This window comes from Aptenodytes patagonicus, chromosome W (assembly GCF_965638725.1).
Source record: "Aptenodytes patagonicus chromosome W, bAptPat1.pri.cur, whole genome shotgun sequence".
Classification (NCBI taxonomy): domain Eukaryota; kingdom Metazoa; phylum Chordata; class Aves; order Sphenisciformes; family Spheniscidae; genus Aptenodytes; species Aptenodytes patagonicus.
The window spans coordinates 1,042,629-1,061,573 of NC_134981.1; the positions used below are offsets into that span (position 1 = coordinate 1,042,629).

The 18,945-nt window shown below is 42.8% G+C and overlaps 1 protein-coding gene across 5 annotated transcripts in view; it reads right to left on the reverse strand.

The window, feature by feature from the left end:
• The window catches only part of LOC143171857 (WD repeat-containing protein 7), a 151,167-nt gene extending 132,573 nt beyond the window's left edge, over positions 1-18,594 (reverse strand). For 2 of the 5 annotated variants that reach the window (XM_076360959.1, XM_076360956.1), the window contains exons 1-3: positions 15,758-15,853; positions 3,048-3,219; positions 1,723-1,829 (exon numbers count right to left, since the gene is read on the reverse strand). In XM_076360959.1, coding sequence (XP_076217074.1) covers positions 1,723-1,829; positions 3,048-3,206 — 266 coding nt within the window. In that variant the 5' untranslated portion in view covers positions 3,207-3,219; positions 15,758-15,853. Of the gene's footprint in view, positions 1-1,722; positions 1,830-3,047; positions 3,220-14,574; positions 14,600-15,757; positions 15,854-17,941 lie in introns of those variants that run through there. The other 3 variants (XM_076360957.1, XM_076360958.1, XM_076360960.1) reach the window with 3 other exon arrangements.
• Positions 18,595-18,945: the final 351 nt, after the last annotated feature.

Consider the following 18,945-nt stretch of genomic DNA (forward strand, 5'->3'; position numbering starts at 1 on the left):
CTCAATACGTAGCATTCCCTGTGCTGTTAAGACTCAAGAAAGGGATGCCAAAAAAAAAAATCAGCAGTACTATGAGATGGCCTGCCATAGGTCAGAAGTGAAGGGCAACCCCTCTTGTTCAATACAAGTCCATGGAGGAAAATGATTCATTTATAACTGAAGTGCTGGTATCTCTACTGAGAAACTCAGAAGCTATTCTAGACTCTTGATAACAACAGTAGTTACTCCAACTCCCTGAACCACACTAGCGTCATATTTTGGGGAAAAAGACCTCCTGCCTCCCAGAATGACTCTATCAGAAGAGCAAGACCATGGCCTGTTTCCCAGAAACTGCTTGCTGGTAACAAGGACTCACTTTCATATAGCCAACCAGAGTATGAGTGTAGATACAAGGATACAGGGAATGCATCCTCCCCACTTGTGGGGGCTGGCCCGGGCTCACAGCCAGCTCTGATAAGTTGCTGTCTGGCCTTGAAGAGCTCTTGAGAAAGCGCTGGAAGCTGTCTCAGCAGGGGCTCCCTGCCTCTGCAAAGCTGTTGAAGCTGGGTCCTCTTCCCCGTCCTGCCTGAGCTGTGCGGCCAGCCCGGCCGCACTGACTCCGATCCCAACCCCTGACGGCCACTAATGCCCAGGGCCACCTGGGGAAACACTCTCCGTAGCAGGAGGGGAACTGAATTCAGATGGCAAAAGCTACAGCATGAAACCGCAGCAGAACAAGTTATTTAGCCCGTTGAAAGTGCTGTCCCAGTAGAGGACAGCTGGTTACTAAAGATTCTGTACTCAGCCTGAGGCAGAGAATGGGAAGGAGAAAAGGTGGGGGGGGAAATAACATGTGTGAGTTATAAATGACAAAACTAGTTGGCCCCAAAGCTTTGACCTGTAATTTATCAAATTGTGTATCTTTTCAATAAATTAGCCCAAAATCTAGGCTAAAATGTGAGTGTACAAAGTATATTTTATTTAAAATTTACAGAGTATGACTTCTTTTTTCTTTAAATTACCTGACTGCAATCGCCATTAATGTCAATTGCATAAGAAATCCTTCCCCCTTCCACCTCCCAGTTACTCTGATTAGTAAATAAAACCTCTTAAAAAATAAAATGTATTTGCTGCCGTATTTTTTCTTAAGGATAAAAAAAATCAAACACTGCAACAGAAATATAGATAAATTGTGTGACAGGTTTCCAAGTTTTAAAACGTATTAGGAACCATTTCCTGCCAACAAGCTACACTACAACTCAAGCTTGATTCCACTCAAGAAACAGATCTTGGATAAGCAGAGAAAAAGGAGCAAAATATGCATCTGCTGTCAACTTAACTGACAAACTCGCATAAGCAAAAAGATGACAGAAAGCACGGAAGTGCCTTGACTGAAGGAAACAACGTCACACATCTCATTGCCCATCCAAACATAAATCGCATCCAGTGCTCCACATATTGCTTTACATACAACTGCGCGGCACCCTGCCACTGACTCCCAAGGTACAACAAATAGCAAGGGAAGCCCTCCAGGACCTCGGGCACCTTCCTATGCTCCTTTCAGGCCACGAATCCAAAACTCACACCACACAGTATCTACAGTGGAGAAGTCCCATCATTTGGAATATCCATAGAGATTATACTAAGTAAAAAACACTGTATGTAAACAACCTGATCTCTCCTCCACCCTCAATTGCCATTATTTAACAGATCTGCATATTAATAAATCCTCAGGAAACTCACCCGCTCTCTGATGCACTCACTATATACTGCTTTTCACTGGAAGCAGAGGCCTTTGATAAACAAGTAATTGAGGCTGTATGACCAAACAACAGAGCTCTGGGATTAATCTAGAATTAGGGAAATAAAATGTGAAGTAAAAATAAAATAGGCACTATTACTGAACCAGAATATACATATTCCAGATTTCCATTTTATGTATTATATAAATATACATGTGTTACTATACACACACACACACATTTAATTAGCACAGCAGTGGATATATAATCTTGAAAGAGTTTGCACCAAATGCTGCTATAGTACGTGGAAAAAAAAAGTTTCTGCCCAATACTGTAATGCAAATTTGTGAAAAAATGCATTTTGCATCAAACTCATGCTATCAATATTTTTAAATCATAAACTGAATTTGGCCCAATTTGAATGAAAAAGTTATGTTGTACTGCGACAATAGTTTCCCCCCATCAAGTATAGTTCACAACCCTATATATTCATAAGTAAGTTTATATAAAGCCCATGCATAGATTAAAGATAAAAAAAGAAAACTGCCCTTTATTTGTCCTTTCTAGAAAGAACCAGTTGCTTTCTCTCGTTTTTTCTTTATAAATACCCCCATAAATTATGTTTATGTCTGGCGTAACTCACAGACATCGAGATTTTTAGGTATTCAGTGTAAACTTTTCCTGAAGCATGCTGCTTTTTTTTTTTTTTTTTTTTTTTTTTTTTTTTTACAAGAAAGGATTGTTTTGCTATTCCATTCCAAGAGTTTAAAACTCTTTGTACCAAGGCAAACTACGAGATCACATTCAAAATAGACACTTGCAGATTTCAACTCTAGGGCAGGGACTGGCATAAAACAATCAATCATCAACCTTTCTCTCTGCTCCTAGCCTTTTTTCTCTTTCAGTTTTCATGGAAAAAAATGGTTGAGTAAAAAAATAACCTTAAAAAGTTCTCTAAGTACAGTCCTCTGATCACTAGAATCTGTTTTCACAAAACAGTATTAAGCAGCTAAACTTGAAAGTAACAACTAGTTTAGAGCAGCTCCAGAAAAGAGGAAGTGATTACTTTAAAAAATTACTGCGGGAGCAGCAACAAAGTTCAAGAGCAAAAATGCCTCTTTCTAATCTGAAATACTCACTACAGGAAGCATGTAGTGTCACATCCAGGCCTCATGAGAGGGAGGAAGAAAGGACAAGTGAACAGGGCGTAGAAAGAACTGAAGACCAGAATGGATACTATAATATCAAAGAATAAAATCACACTGGCAACAACGACACGCGCTTTAAACACAAGGAAAATTAAGATTATACAGACTTTAGCCTTACCTCTAAATCCAAAGAAAGGTCCCAAAGACATATTTGCCCATCGTGGCATCCCGTGACGATCATTGACACGTCCTCCATGAGCAGCAGGGTGGATATGCAGTGTGTGGGGGCTTTACGGCCCCACAGGACTATGGGCAGAACGAGGCTGTTTCCTGCCATTTTGCTTTCACGCCTGTCAATTTAATCAAGATAATAAATATTATGTCTCAGCAGGTATGCTATTCCTGCACTTAGCACGTTCTTATCCTCACAAAAAAACTTAAAATACTAGTCTGAAGGTACTTCATAAACATTTTACACAAAAGAAACAGTCACTATATATGCCATTCTTCAAATAAAATACAGTGTACAATCATCTCATCAGGGAATGTGTTATTTTCATATATGGATTAAATAACATTCTTTAAACAGTCACTTGAAAAATACAGTGAACTGTGGTAGTATTATAACTTCACAATTTTGATTTCCTACACATTTTGCAAAAGATACTTTTCAAAGTGGCATTTCCCTACACGCATAGGTACCAAATAGCATTTCCCTATGCATACAGGTACTTCTGCCAAAATCACTCTTTATACAATAACTTTGAAGTAACAAATGCTTTAAGTCCCAGGGCTGCAGCAGCTATTACGTGCCCGATAGTAGAGTTCATCCCCATTCGCAAATGCAACAACCTTTAGTCAAAAAATAGGCTCCGGAGCTTTCTACAGGTGACTGCACACTTTTCAAAAATACTGTTCTGTTAGAACAGTGTCACATTGACACAGCTTTTTCAAATTTATATTTATGTTGGAGTATCTAGTATCCTGCATTAGGTGAAATTAGAGATGAAAAACGTTTTCAAGGTTAATGCCATTCCTTAATTCATACTCTGACAGCTCACTCCCCCTCACACACACAGCTAAAGAGGCTAACTAAACAAATAAAAGCTAATTAAAAATAGAAATAGCCTAATTAAAAGATATACATTAGTTTTGAACCTTTCAGTTTCTGGTTTCTAAGCCTTGGTGGTAAATGTTTTCAAAGTGTCACCTCCTTAATATTGGTATAGAACTAAAGATGTACTTCTATAGCCTGCCTTCTATGACAGGCAGAGCCACATGCAAGCAAAAGCTGCTTAGACAGGGTGATAAGGGAAAAGGAATTAGAACATGCAATATCAAAAATGTGGTATTAGGGGGAAAAATTCTTACTAGCATTATCAACACTATATAGAACTAAAGAAAGCTAGGAAAGGAATAAATACAGCAAGTGCAGCCCACTTATCCTCCCTCGTTTCTCCACCGCTGCCAACCACCAATCCTGGATCCCAAACCAGAACTGAAGGGATTTAGAGACTGAGACTTGACGAGTAGGCACTGACTCCATTTCTGTGACCCCCTGCATGAGGGCACTTTAGGATCCATTGTGTCACCTTTTATTCAATAAAGGTTGCATTTTTATTTATTCTGCATAAATGCCGACGGTCTCACGTAATCCAGTCATTTTGACGCTGATGATTTTGTGACAAGTGACCCCCCTTCTCCCCTCCCCAGTTTCCACAAGACCTTGAGCCCCAGCCCCGCTGACCCCAGCCAGCTTTAAGCTGCAGAGTGAACTGTTCCCCGTGGACCAACCTCAGCTCCCACCGAGGGAGAAGCATGGCACAGCACAACGATGGGCAGCAAGCATGCTGTTGTGTGAGCTTTGCTATGCTGCTGAAACCCAAGACAAGAAAAAAAGCCCTGCAAGTAAAACTCAGTGGCACTGCAGTATGACTTCAGCCAAACTTGCTGACTGAGCAGATTTGACAAGTTTCGTGAAGTTCATCTGTGGACCTAAAATGCCTTTTTTTTTTTTTAAGAGTCAATTTGTATTGAAATACAAAGCATCAATCGATCAGCCAGCCACTGAAACAGAGTATTTTGAGGAATTACAGTAGCACTAGATGTGCTTATTTAACATCGGAAGGTAGTTTTGATCACCATGATTTGCCATACAGACTGGATTCTGGCCACTATCCAACAAGAAATAGATGCAACACTATCTTCATGCCAACATTTAATTTATTAAAATATATTGACACAAACAACATGGAGAAATTTTTATCTGTCACAAAGCCAAAGTTTTCTTGGTAACTGGGAAATAGAGAACAACAAAGGTCTTTGAATTGTAACTTCAGAGAGAAAGAAGACATCATAGAAGCTCAAGTTGTAGTAATAAAAAGCAGTTAGGCGGATTATCACAAGATTTAAACACCAAAACAAACTATTGTTTTTGTTAGCAACATTCTGAGCTTGCCAACCACTTAAATGTTTTTGTAATGTACAATCCTTGAATCCGAGTTTGCTTATACTGAGCTTGTCAATGTATTGTCAGTTCTCCGGCTGGGCGAGGCCCGATGCAACCAGCAGCTCTGGGGACTGCCTGCCGCCCTGCGGCAGGGAACATGAGAAAGTCCACGCACAGGAAAAGGAAACTGTAAATACAAGACTTTCTTCTGCTTTCCAGGTAACCGACTGAGCTCATGATTGGTTTGGGTATACTTTTTAGGTATATTCTGCATTTAATAAACAAAAATGCTGGAATTTAAGTTGTATTTCGATTGTGCTAATGGTAAGTTTATATAAGATATACATAAGATCCATTCCAGTTACCATTACTCTCCCAGAAACAACTGAGAAATGGTATGCGTAACCATCAAGCAGAGAAAATATGTCAAGAATGACTGACATTTTCTTATCAGTCTCTTATTCTGGATTCAAACAGAGCGTAGGAGCTACTCTATTCCACCACGGTAAAAGTTTGAGTTATGGAAAGTTATTGCTTGGAGCATGTTGTGATAAATGAATGGGTGAAACGGTTGTGTTAAATAAATAAACGCTCCTTATGTACTATCTTGTGGAGGTTTATGTTCTGAACTTACCACAGCTCAAACCAGAGCTGAATTTCTGATGTAGAGGAGGAGTATAAACACTTGAAATGCAGGCAGAATTCACCGAAGAAATATTTTAAAATGCGTATTTTCCTGTCTTTCTATAGATATATACATATTCTTCTTGCTTGACCAATGCAGCAATATTTGCATTTGTTCACAGATATGTAAACCTATTTTACAGCACTTCAGAAGAGGGAAAAAATTTCTGAATTATGACAAAGGAAAAATAAAGGTCATCCTGAATCTAAGTCAGGTTCACTGCAACTCCACTTCCCCACTGTGATAACCACAGCTCCCCTCTGTGTCCCCGCGATACGCCAATGTACAGCGATGGTTAGAAGGAACTGACCAGGAAACGAGTAGAGTCATGCTGACCCACTGCCGAGCTGCCGCCAAACACCACACCACAAAACAATCCCGCCTGCCCTTTTTTTCAAAGGAAGCACAAGCACGAGCTTCAGATTTCCATGGAAGTTGTGGGAATTTAATTCAATAATCTTCAGTTCCACTGAAAACTATCATGCAAGGTTTAGTGTCTCCCCTTTGAGACAAACTCAGATTTGATATAAACAGAGGCAACTACAGAGATCTTGCTTGCACCAACCACAAACTTGACCTTTTGATCTTGCAATACCCTGGCCATTCCCAGTGGTGACTCCTACACTTAAACAAGTGCTTTCTGCATCAAAAATACCTTCTATTTCAAAACATTGTTTCTTACTATACTACACGGAGTTCAACATAAGTTAATGTCATCTCCCATCTATATAAAAATTACAGTGCAATTTCTACAAGAAAGTAGTTTTTTATTAATTTTGACAAATGCTGCCTATACTCCTAGTGCAAACCACCTCTGTAGCCAGAGAAATCGAACACGATAATGTACATGGAAAAATGGGGGAAAGGAAGACAGCAAGAGCAGAATAATGAATAGCTAAGTATTACAAACAGCTTACAGGGCCCGCTGGACATACCAAGCCTCAAACTTGGTGAGAGATGCATTAAGGTTTTTCACAAAATCCCTATTATAAAACCAGTAATATCAATTACTATGAAGTGCCATTTTATGCCAACTCATTTCTTGCATCCCATTGGACTATCTTTATTAAGAACTATTTATTTTATTAAGAGCTATTATTTAATGAACAAGTATAAATAAAGACCAACAATCAAGCATTTAATCTATTGCAACATACCACAAGCTACGCTGAAACTAGTAGTTGTAAAACATGCCTGTAAATGTAGTGTTAATTGTTATGTAATGCTGGATCAATTGTTCTGTCTGGATGATCACAATACAGAACCGTAAAATAATTAAAAAATTTTAAAGAATGCAGTGACTGTACCAAAGAGCTATGATTCTAAAAATACTTGATTTACAGTGTAATAATAATAAAAATATAGTGAAAAACAGAAATAAAGTGTCCAGATGCAATACAAAAATTGCAATTAAACAACAACAAAAAAAATCACCAAAACGAAACAAAAATACCCATTTAACTCTTTTACCACCCAATTTTAGTCATGAAATAAAACAAAAAGGACACACTGGGAAAGGTGGGGAGAGATGGAAATTTCTTTGCTTTAAGTATATTAAAGCACTTGAATACCAATAAAGGTACAACATTCTTTACAAGGTGTTCTTCCCTTGCTACCTGCAAAAAGCTCCCTTCAGCAGCTCCACTACTGTGGACCAGAAATACAAAACTGTGGCAAAATTAATCCTGAAAGATGCCACAACTGCAGCCCCCGCAGGTAACACACACAAAGCATTCCTCTCACCCCCCTGACTAAAAGACACACTGGTTTAGCAGTGATCTCAAAAGTACTTGTTTGACCACACTCCCTCCAAGTTTTTTTTTCATGACAGTAAATGATATTTTATCATCAGTGTAATGTATGAACTAAATTTTAATGGTTAATAAAGCAATCCATCAATCGTTTCACAGCTGAAAAATCCAGGAGTAAAAACACTGATAAGGAACATAAAAATCTCTTCTCATTCCTTTCATTTCCTATTGCTCACAGTTCAGGGACCAAGTCACAGTATTTACGTGTCACCTGATTGTTTCAGTGATGCAAACGACTGCACTTTTAAATAAATACAGAAGCTCCCCTACCAGGGCACAAAATTGTTCCTTGAAATGTTGCAGTCAGTTTAATGCTCTTCCAGACTACTTATAAATACTTTAAAATTGACAGCACTATAAGTATATACTTAGCAAACTGAATTTTCAAAAAGAATGAGAAGCATATTACAACATACAAAAATACTAGCACATACAAGTAACCTAATGTATTTTATATTTCCATGCAGAAAAGCGTGAGAGAAAGCACTGAAAACATTAACAGCAAAAATACCTTCTAAAGGCCTACAGATATTCACATTTCAAAACTTTTATCCAAGAGAAACACAATTCTTAGAATATTTTATATCAACCGTTGGGAGAGAGAGCAAAAAGAAAAACTACCTCTTTCCTTCTAGTTTTTTATTATGGTACCGCAATGCCTTCATTAAAAACTTCATTTTCAGAAAATACCACAGGCTCATTTTAACAGTTGAAGAATTCAGTCTACAAAGAACAACCCTTCTCTATCACTGGCGAACACTGAATACATCCCCTGCAAAAACCGAAACTCACTTATTGTCTGTAAGCAATCAATAATTTTTTTACATCAATGATGACAAACTACAGTAGCAATAAATGCTGTACCATTGACAAATGGTCAAAAAGCATGCAGTGAATCATTACAAATGAAATCCCACGGTTTAGTTATTTATACCTCTCTAGAATAAACTGTTTTTGCAGAAAAGGGAACTGGAACTTTGAACTGGAAAATGGAGATGTCAAACTGAGTAGAGTTCTTCCTGCTTAATAACAATTCCTACGAAGACGGAGGGGTAAGTTTTTCTTTATCACTTCCACAGGCGCCAGAATCCCAGTTTTCTTCCTCCAAACACCCAATAAAAGAATGAGTTTGTGTTATTGCACGTATGTAGGGGGGCATGTGTGTATATATATATGTATAAAAGCATAATTGTATTTATTCTGCTTCACTTTCAAATTACCTCTCTGAGAGAGACAATAAATACACAGATGCAGGGATGTGGGGAAAGACCTTCCTGAAAAGACCTGACAAAAGTGGAAGCTCTCTTTTTTTGTTCTCTGCCCCACAACAAAGGATCTTTTCTCTCCCTCATATTTGCTTTTTCATAAGGTGAGAGTTGCAATGTAAATCACAGCATCACTATCTTTTGCCTTAGCAAATTATTTCCACTCACTTTTTTGGAGTCACAAAGCCCCTCTTCTTCAGTCCCTTTCCACAACCCTGATAGGAGCCACTTAGGATCCCAAACCCATACAGTCTCTCATATTCCCCCTAAATAATGCTGGCTCTTCCGCTCATCGCCTACAGCAGATAACCGCTACTTATACCCGTAAGTTGCCATCTCTTTGAGGATCTACCAGAATGGTCCAGAGCAGCGGGGCATGTTTCGCCAGACTTGACGACTAGAAAAATATAAAATAAATATGCATTTATTTTTTTCATTCAAACTGAAGTATCTTAGATCTTCATTTTTCTGCTGCTGTATCTTTACCTAACTGCAGACACAAAGGCTGAATCACCCCGATAGCTCTCCGCTGGATCATTCCAACACGTCAATGTCTTCCTTGTACCGGGAGGCCCCAGACTGCACACAGTACTGCAGTGCAGCCTTGTAATCCTTCCTCTCTATTTGGCACTTCCTCTTCTTGACCTGCTGGCTACAGTCTTGCTAACACCGTCCAGCACCCAACTCTCTTGGCCACAGGGAGACACAGCTTCTTATCTAATAGGATGCCCAGCTCCTTTTCTGCAAAGCTGCTGTCCAGCCAGTTGTCCCCCAGCCTGTGTGCCATTTCAGATGCAGGACTTTCCACGGTCATCAGGAACTTCCCCCCATCACCACAACCTTCCAACAATAGAGAGCAGTCTCCCAACCACATTAGCCACTGTCTAGTCCTATGGATTTTTATTTTCCCCATAAAAACCAAGGCAAAAATGGCTCTGAGTACCTCAGCCTTTTTCATGCTTTTGTTACTAGGTCCACTATATTGTCAAAATATAATCCAGTTAGAGTTATATAGACATACATCTCAGTTACGTTCTTTGTATTTAAAGAGAGTGATTCTTTAGATTAGCAGATGATCCAAAAAAATTGAAAATAATAGGCTAATCTGGCAGAATAGTCAAGTGACTTTTTCAACTGCACTGCTTAGAGGCTGGTATTCAGGCAAATTTCATAATCTAGGATAAATTCCTATTTGAGTAAAGCTATTAAACTGATTTTTTAAGTACAACATATTAAATACTGAATCAAAGACTCACATAAACATCTTTATCAAGCCATAGTCCTCTAAACACTAACTAGCACTTTCAGGACCAGTAAGCTATGGTAAACTATTCATAGCTAACTTATTGAACCAAATTACAATCAGAAAACATAATAGTAATTTCAAATCAAAGTCCGATGATGAAGGTACAAGGCAAACACATAGAAAATTTTAAAGTTAACAGTAGCTTATTGTTCAATATAATCAGGGGAATGACCAGGTAGGATAGCCACGGATATAAAGAGAAAGGTCAGATGCACAGTCACAGAGCTTTACAACAATTGTTTCTATAACAGATTAAAGGTAGAGTCATGTAATTTTTCTGGTCTTCTGCCTTATCTGTCATATAAAATAAACCTAACATGCAGCAAATCAGAGTAACAGCTAAACAAAAACACTCTGCATACAAACCACAGCAGGACTCAAAGCCTTTATCATACGGGTTATTACCCTCTGCCACAACTCACCCTTGGAAACTAATTCCAGTATTTTTAAAAATTATTAGCATTCCAGTCTGTCTGATTTTTGCAGATACTTTTATCTTTCCAAGTGACAGCAAGAGACAGACAAAAAATCCACAAGCCTTCTTCCACCTGTATACAAACTGTCCCTGGAACAAGAACATTTTATTTGCAGTTTCCTCAAGTTTTCCCACAACTTTCAGTCATGATGGGAAGCCTCGAGACCTCATTAAACCTTGTAAGCCTCAAGTTATTTACCCTGAAACAGCATCCATAATAAGGATTTTTACAGACAGAAAAAGCACGCAAACAAAATTAATTTATGGTAGGAAGCCCAGCCACTAGTGAGAGCAATTTTTCCCCTCTGCATTGCCTTGGGACAATAAAACCAGGTTCCTTTCATGCCTGTCACTAGCAAGTAGATATAATTCTCTAGCTGGTAGTATTTCCATGCCCTGCGTGCAGAGAAACAGTTGTGGCCAGTACAGCATCTGGTAGGCACATAGATTTCCTTGCCCTCATATATTCCAGTGGATAGATACACGAGGAAAGGTTTAAGAAGCAGGGATAATGATGTTGCAGACTGCACAAGTAGAAAACAAAGCCAAAGGAGAGGAAGGAAGAACAGAACATGGGACTGGAGAAGTCTCCAGGCGAGATAACCAGAAGGTATGATTAACATCGTCCTTCAGTACAACTAAACACGCTGCCCAACTCATTTGATCTGCTGATGACTTTCAAAGCACAGACAAGGCAGACAGAAGCCCACAAATTCTTCACCCTCTTACAGCACTTGGCCCTAACAGTTTGCACACATAAAACATCGGTAATATTACTAGAACTACAAAGCCAGGAGAGTAACTTCAGTTCTGTCACCAAAAGGAAACCTGTTTTAGGTTTAATCTATGTGCATGAACACTACGCAACCATCGCGTTGGTGATCTGCCACGTGTGACCCCACTGGAATTCAGTTACCTGGGCACTTTCAGAAGCACTGCATGCCTAAGTGCTACGGATTGCTCTGGTCTGGAGCAAACCACAGTGGAATGTCCCAAACAGAGACAGAAAGCATCAGCTGTACATAGATCCAGTCAGATTCGTGGAATACTTCAGTACTTTGATGTCCCATTACAGCACTGTGGCATGACACTGCCCAGACTGAGCTCAGCGAGTCCTGTGCTGCGCTCGAGCCCGTTTCCTTGGGGAGATGGATCCAGGTACACCAGGCACCTGGGAAGGATACAAGGCAGGCCAGGAGAAAGGAACGCTTCTTTGGGGAAAGAAGTAAAAAGATAAATAAATCTACCTTTGTCTTAACAGAACACAGCAAAAGCCAAGAAGAGCTCTTTCCAAACACATTCATTTCAATTAAAGCACATGCATATAAAGAATTAATCTTAGGATATGTGTGGACGCTAAAAGTATCTGCCAAAAAATACATCTATGAATTGACTGTTTCTTTATCATATATACTCTCAGTATGTAACAGCTCCAAAACGAACCATTAAAGGCTTCCAAATGAACATCTGTTTTTAAATAAATGTAACTGTGCTTATGTTCAAATGAAGCAACTCAGAAAGGTTAAGTATAAATCATTCCTTCCCCTATCAATGTTTACCACATGTTAATACCATTTTTCTGTATTTTCAGCAGAATTTAAGTTACGTTATTATTCAGATTTGCCACCAATAAATATAGAGATGGCTGCCATCCATGACATCAGGACAAACCTTCTAGGTGGATTGCATATTTTCAAATGAACAGCAATTTTTATGCCTAATATTTTTCATGCATACAGAATCTCTCATTCAAAAAGACATTAGTTAAGCATTATAACACCCCTCCTAAAACCATTTACATAAAGACAACCATACATTTATAGTAAAGTCTCATTTCTGTTACATCATGGCTTCCATTTGAATAATCCAATGCATTTTATAAAAATCTGATGATTTTAAATTTAATTACAAATGACCTCTTCCATTTAATACTTGGGAATGGAGAAAAAGGATTAATGAGGTAGGGAGAAGAAAATTAAGTACTTTACCCAGAGTTGCAGAAATCTTTCACTATCAGAACCCACATATTTTTTTAGACAATCACACCTTTCTTTAAATAGATGGTGAATAAATAAACAATTCTGTTATTAAATACAAATGGTCAGTAAAGTTTGCTATGTCAATTAAATTCCGCTTGTTTCTGAAGGTCTGTCAGTAATTTTCAGAGTCTTTTGGAATTAGTTTTGACTCGCTACAAAGGGATCAAATGCAAAATATTTTTGCCTTCTCAAGCTATCATTAATCTAACAAAATGAGTCCGATTCACAGAACAGCCGAGTCTGCCAATGACAGATCGGCAGGCACCTTGGGAGATCATACTCTCTAACCCCCTGCAAAAGCCGGGTCAGCTACAGCAGGGTGCCGCGGACCACGTCCAGTCAAGTGCTGCGTATCTCCAAGGATGGAGACTCCACCGCCTCGCCCTGCGCAACCTGTTCCAGTGCTCAACTACTCTCCAGCTGGACTTCATGCTGCCAACGGCAGCCCTTTGAGCTCGACCATTCCATGAGTTTTCAATCCACTTCACTGTCCACTTATCCAGACCCATACGTCATCAGTTTGCCTGTAAGGATCTTATGGGAAACGGTGTCAAAGCCTTATGACAGTCAAGATAAACAACACTTGCTGCTCTCCCTCATCCACCAAGCCAGTCATCTCATCGTGGGAGGCTATCAGGTGGTTACGCACAACTTGCCCTTTGTAAATCCATGCCAACAGAGAAGTCTGAGAAAGCTTTTAAAAAGGTAATACTTTTTCAGCAAATAAGTCTCTGATTTTTTTTTCTGAAAGAAATTTTGTTTCATATCTGCAGGATACAAAATACTATAAAAGAATCTATCAGGACTTACACTTACACAGCACTCTTAATTTTACTACTATGAATATTCACACTGACCTCACTAACCCTACTCGTTAAAATGGAACTAAGCATATCTGCAGGAGAGAATTAACCTACTATTTTGAACTTGGTCAAAACTGTTAGGCTACCTTGACATTTATGTGAAGTGAAAAGGTGATTTCAATCCAGATAATAATGACTAACAAACCAGACCGTCATTCTCATTATGCTCATCAAGGATTAAAAAACTAATGGCACCTGGCCTTCTTTTATCCCCACGTACTTTGTTGATTCAAAATTCACCACCTCAAGTCGTCTTTGCTTTTTCCCTAAATCAGGAGCTTCTCCATAACATTGTGCAGCCAGTACCTCTACATCCCCCTAAGTCAATTTATCTGTAGTAGCTATCTCCAAACTGCAATGCTACATCATATAACATATCTGTATTTCAAGCACCCTGAGACAATACTTGTCACAGGGCTCTGTGTCTTGAATTGGCCGTTACATATTGCAGTAATCTAAATAAAAAGATAGTGTTACTGTCAAACCTTCCCAATACACTCAGGATCAAAAATAAATTCAACAAACACAAACTTGTGTTCCAAAATAAAAATTGAAAAGTAGTTAAGACACAAGCTCTTCCTCAATCTTTAGGTGGCAATAACAACAGCAACAATCCAGTGAAAGATTATTGCTTGCCCCAGCTGAGCGAATGACTACAAAAGTCCGATTTAAAAGTCTTTAACAATACGAAGGCAAGATTGGTTATCCCCCCAAAAAACACCACTCCCTGTATAGATAGAAGGTTATAAAACAAGGAAGAGGACAAAATAATAATTTGAGACTCTAAATCCTTCATCATAGTTAATAGATACCTTTGAAAGCTGTTTGCAGATTTTTCTGGCACTTAATTTGATGACACATTAAATCCGCATATACTTTTCCAGTTTAAAACTGTCATGATCACATGAAGGACAGTTATCCAAAGCAGTTGCAAAGTCAACTCTAAATCATATCCCTAGTTGCCAATAATATCATGGCTGTCACGGAAAAAGGAAACAGAGAGGGTGCGATGTAATGAAAATTTGACATTAAAAGAAATTCGAGTTCCTGTAAAGGATTATTTCCCGGATATTTCTGTGTGAAGAGTCACCCCTTAGATAACTTTCCATTAACAGAGAAAGAGCTCTCCATTCCATTAATAATTGGTCGCTTATTACCCACTCCCGTGACACATCCAAGGCATTACAAAAAAGCACAAGCCCACGGTGCGCACAGGAGGGCGGTGCATTCTGGGTTGAAACTTGTTGAAAGAATAAGCCCGAGGAAGCTCGAGACCTGCAAGCGTTACGGTGGAGAGCCGGTACCCGGCATCGCCCGCGCAGGTGAAGCCACCCGAGCCTCCCTCCGCTGGCTGCCGGCGGCTCCGAGGGCGCCGGTGTGAATGCGGCGGGAAGGGCCGGGGCTGCGGGGAAGCCGGGGCTCGCACCGCGCTGCTCCTGCCGCCCGGCTGCGCGGAGCCAGGCGCGGGCGCGCACCGCCGCGCACCGCGGAACGAGGGCGTCCTGCTGCCGCCCCTTTCCATGGCGTGACTGACCGCCTTCTCCCGACGCACGAAACCCCCTTTTATCCGCCCCCCCGGCGAGGGCACGCCAGGCCGAGCCCTGCGGCGAGGCCCACCTCCGCCCCGCTCACGCCGCACCACCCCCAGCGCCGCTGCCTCAGCGGGCGGGGGCCGGGAGCCCGTAGGCCGCCGCGGGGCCGCCACCTGCTGCCGCCCCCCGGGTCCCGCCGCCGGGGGCGGAGGCTGCCATCGCCCCCAGGCAGGTGCCACCGCGTCCTCCCGCACAACATGGCGGCCCGCGCCGCCGCCCCGCCGCAAGAGGGGGCCCGAGGGCCGCCGCCAGCCCGCCGGGGGCCGGGGCAGCGCTGGGGCCGGTAGCGGGGGCCGGTAGCGGGGGCCGGTAGCGGGGGCCGCCGGGCGCCACCTCCCTCCCGCCCGCCCGCGGAGGGGGGTGCCCTCAGCCCGACGGCTGTCGGTAGCCGGCGGGCGCTCACCTGTCACCGCCGGGGCGGTGGGGAGGGTCCCCGGGCGCCGCGCCCCCGCCGCGCTCCCTCGCCCGCGCCCGGTGCGGCGACCAGCTGACACCGCCGGCTGCCGCGACTCCTACCACCACTGTCGCAAAGCCCTCGGCCGTCGTGACTGACGGCAGGCAGAGGCAGCCGGCGTCGCCATGGAAACCGAGCGGCGGAGCGGCCCCGTTCAGCCGCGGCGGCTGCGTGAGGGCCGCGGCGGCGGCGGGGTGCCCGGGAGAGGGAGCACCTGTGGGCGGGTTCCGGGGTGGGAGGCGGCCCGGGCTGGGCCCTTCGGCGGGGCCGGGGCCAGGCGAGGGGCGCAGGGAGGCGTGCCCGGGCACGGCCAGTACGGCCGGGTCGCGGTGCCGCGGTCAGGGCCGGCGGCGCGGAGCGGGCAGCGGGCGGGGCGCGTCAGCTGGAGCTGTCTGATCCGCTGCGGGCAGAGCGAGCCCCTAGCCCGCGGCTCTTTGGGCCCGCTTCGCGCCCCCCTGAGGGGAAGGCCGGCCTCGCCGCGTCCCCAGCCCCTCGGAAGGGCTCGCAGGGGACGCTCCTAAGCGGAGAGCTGTGGGGAATAACTTATATTTAGCAGTTATTGAAGGGCTTCATAAATGACAGAAGCTGTAAGGCAGTGTCTTGGAAATACGTCTGGTTTTGAGCGTGAAAAATGCTGCTCTCTGACGTCTGCTCGAAGTGAAATTTATGCAAAAGCATCTGCGGGGCGTATGAAGCGTGTTGATAAGTTGTCAGTAATGACATTGCAAAACGGGCTAGAGAAAGTTCTGGTTTTAATTTCTGTTTTTACTTAGTGTATCCTGGAACGTGGCTAACGCAAACATTTCACTAATCCCTGTCTATTTTTTTTCCCTTACTGCTTCTGAGCATTTATGCCTCCTAATTTTTTCAGTTGTTATCACACTCACTTTGCTTCATAAAAAAACATAGTATCAGGAAACTGGAAAAAAAACCCAGTAACTTCTGTCTGCAAAAGAGAAGTGTCATCTCCATAATATTACAAAAAATAGTCAATGACAAAACTGGGACAATTTTTAAGTTAGCGCATTTTGAGGGAATTCCTACCCTACACGTTTTCCAACTTTTAGGTGAAATACAGCAGAGGTCTTGGAGATAGCGACCTGCATAAGCTGGATTTGTTCTCTGGGCCTTGTCAATGGCCCATGCCAAGAAGGTGTGGTAGATTATTGACTTTATTTCTTCATTTTCTTTGCAACTGAAACAACATTTTTACTGTTAGCTTTTTGTATGTGTGAATAATTGGTTTTAGTTACATACAGATCACCAAAGATGCTGATGCTAACGGCAGTTCAGTGGTGGTTTCCTTTTTTCCTGTCAGCTGTTTAACAGTGTACATCAATACATCACAGCTGTTTAGGACAGAAAGGGAAAATTATTTCTGCGGTTAAAACTAGAGAGAACATTTTCTCATGGCCAGAAGTAATTAAAATAGTGAAATTAGTTCACAACTTGCTTTACTATATGTTGGCACATAACACCTATATGGGGACTTGGTATCAGATATGTTCCATGCCACCAGTTCCCTAAAGAAAAAGCAACTCCAAATTTTTATTGCTGTTGAATTAGTAAGCAATGTCAGTTCAACTGTGGAATATAAAAGTATGGATAAACATTGTTACTCTGTTGGTATATTTTTGATAATAAAAGTAATGCTGCAATATATCAATATATCTATATAGAGATATGCAAATGGCATACAGCCACGTGACTCCTGGCAAGTGAGTATGGATACCCTGTCATCCAAGAAGAACAGATGCCTGTCTGTAACAGCAGCCTATTTAGCATGTGAATTACTTTCAGCTGGGAGAATGGAGATTCTCCAGTTGTCCTATAATAATAAATTCCTGAAGCCAATGTTGGTCAAAGTCACGGGCATTATATCACAACAGGAGTAGGTATTTTTTTTCTTGCTCTCTGTTTAGAGAAACTGTTTTAAACCAGCTGCTATAAAAGGCTCAAAGATGTTTTTTGAGTTACAGGAAGTATTTTCTTAAAATAAGGTGCTAATAAGAATGTTAATCACTTTCATTTTGTTACTTTAAACATTAATTATACTGTTTTATCTATCACCGATGTACACATTAACAAGAAGGCTCAGGGGGGACCGTCTTTACTGAAGGGGGACTTCTTTACCTTGAGGGTGGTCAAAGACTGGGACAGATTTCCCAGAGAGGTCTCCAAGTCGCCATCCTTGGAGATGCTCGGAACTGCCTGAGCATGGCCTGGACAGTTGGCTGTAGCTGCCCTGGCTCGAGCCGGCCTCCCGGGGTGCCTTCCAGCTGCCGCAGTTCCTCGGTTCTATGTCAGTATAGCACGCAACACACGTTAGCGAGCTTCAAAAGCAGCAGACGATGCGTGACGGGGCAGTGGGATGGGGTATTCTGACAACTGAGTGAGTTTCTTTGCTGATTTTGTACATGGGGTACTAGTAGTCTCAGAGGCAGCTTCAGCAGCTAACGTTGGTCAGAGTGCTGCTCCACTCGTCCTCAAAAATCACAGTGGAGCAGCAAGACCTACTTTCCGCTATTTCAACTCTTGTTAACAGAAGACTCGCAGAATAAAACTCGGCATATTTTTAATTCCTACGTTTCCAGAACCAGTTCTGGCCAAAGCATTGGTGTGGGTCCCGGAACAGGAAGGCTGCGCACAGGTTCTCCTCCCTGTTCCTGAAGAGGGGGTGGCATCCAGCGCCTTGACAGCCCAGCCAGGCTCAGTAGCTGCTCCCAGCGGCGGCGCCCGATCCTTCTCCCGCCTGCAGGGCCTGCGGCTGGGCTGCAGCCGCCGTCGTCGTCGTCGTCGTCGTCGTCGTCGTCGTCGTCCTCCTCCTCCTCCTCCTCCTCCTTCTCCTCAGCTGCCTCCCGCCCTCCTCCTTCTCCTCAGCTGCCTCCCGCCCTGTCTGCCCCAGACCAAGATGGCGCACCTCCCCTCCCGCAATTCGCCGCGCCTGCCCCCAACTAAAATGGCTGACGGCCTGGCGGCGGCTTCACCCCCTCGCTCGCTGCCCTCTCCCAAAATGGCGGCGGCTGGGCGCGGCGCTCGCGAGAGGCGGCGCCCCCCGCCCCGCCCCGCCCCGCCCTCAAGATGTCCGCCCGGCGGGCCCGGGCTGGCAGCGGCGTGGCGGGCGCGCCTGCGCCCTG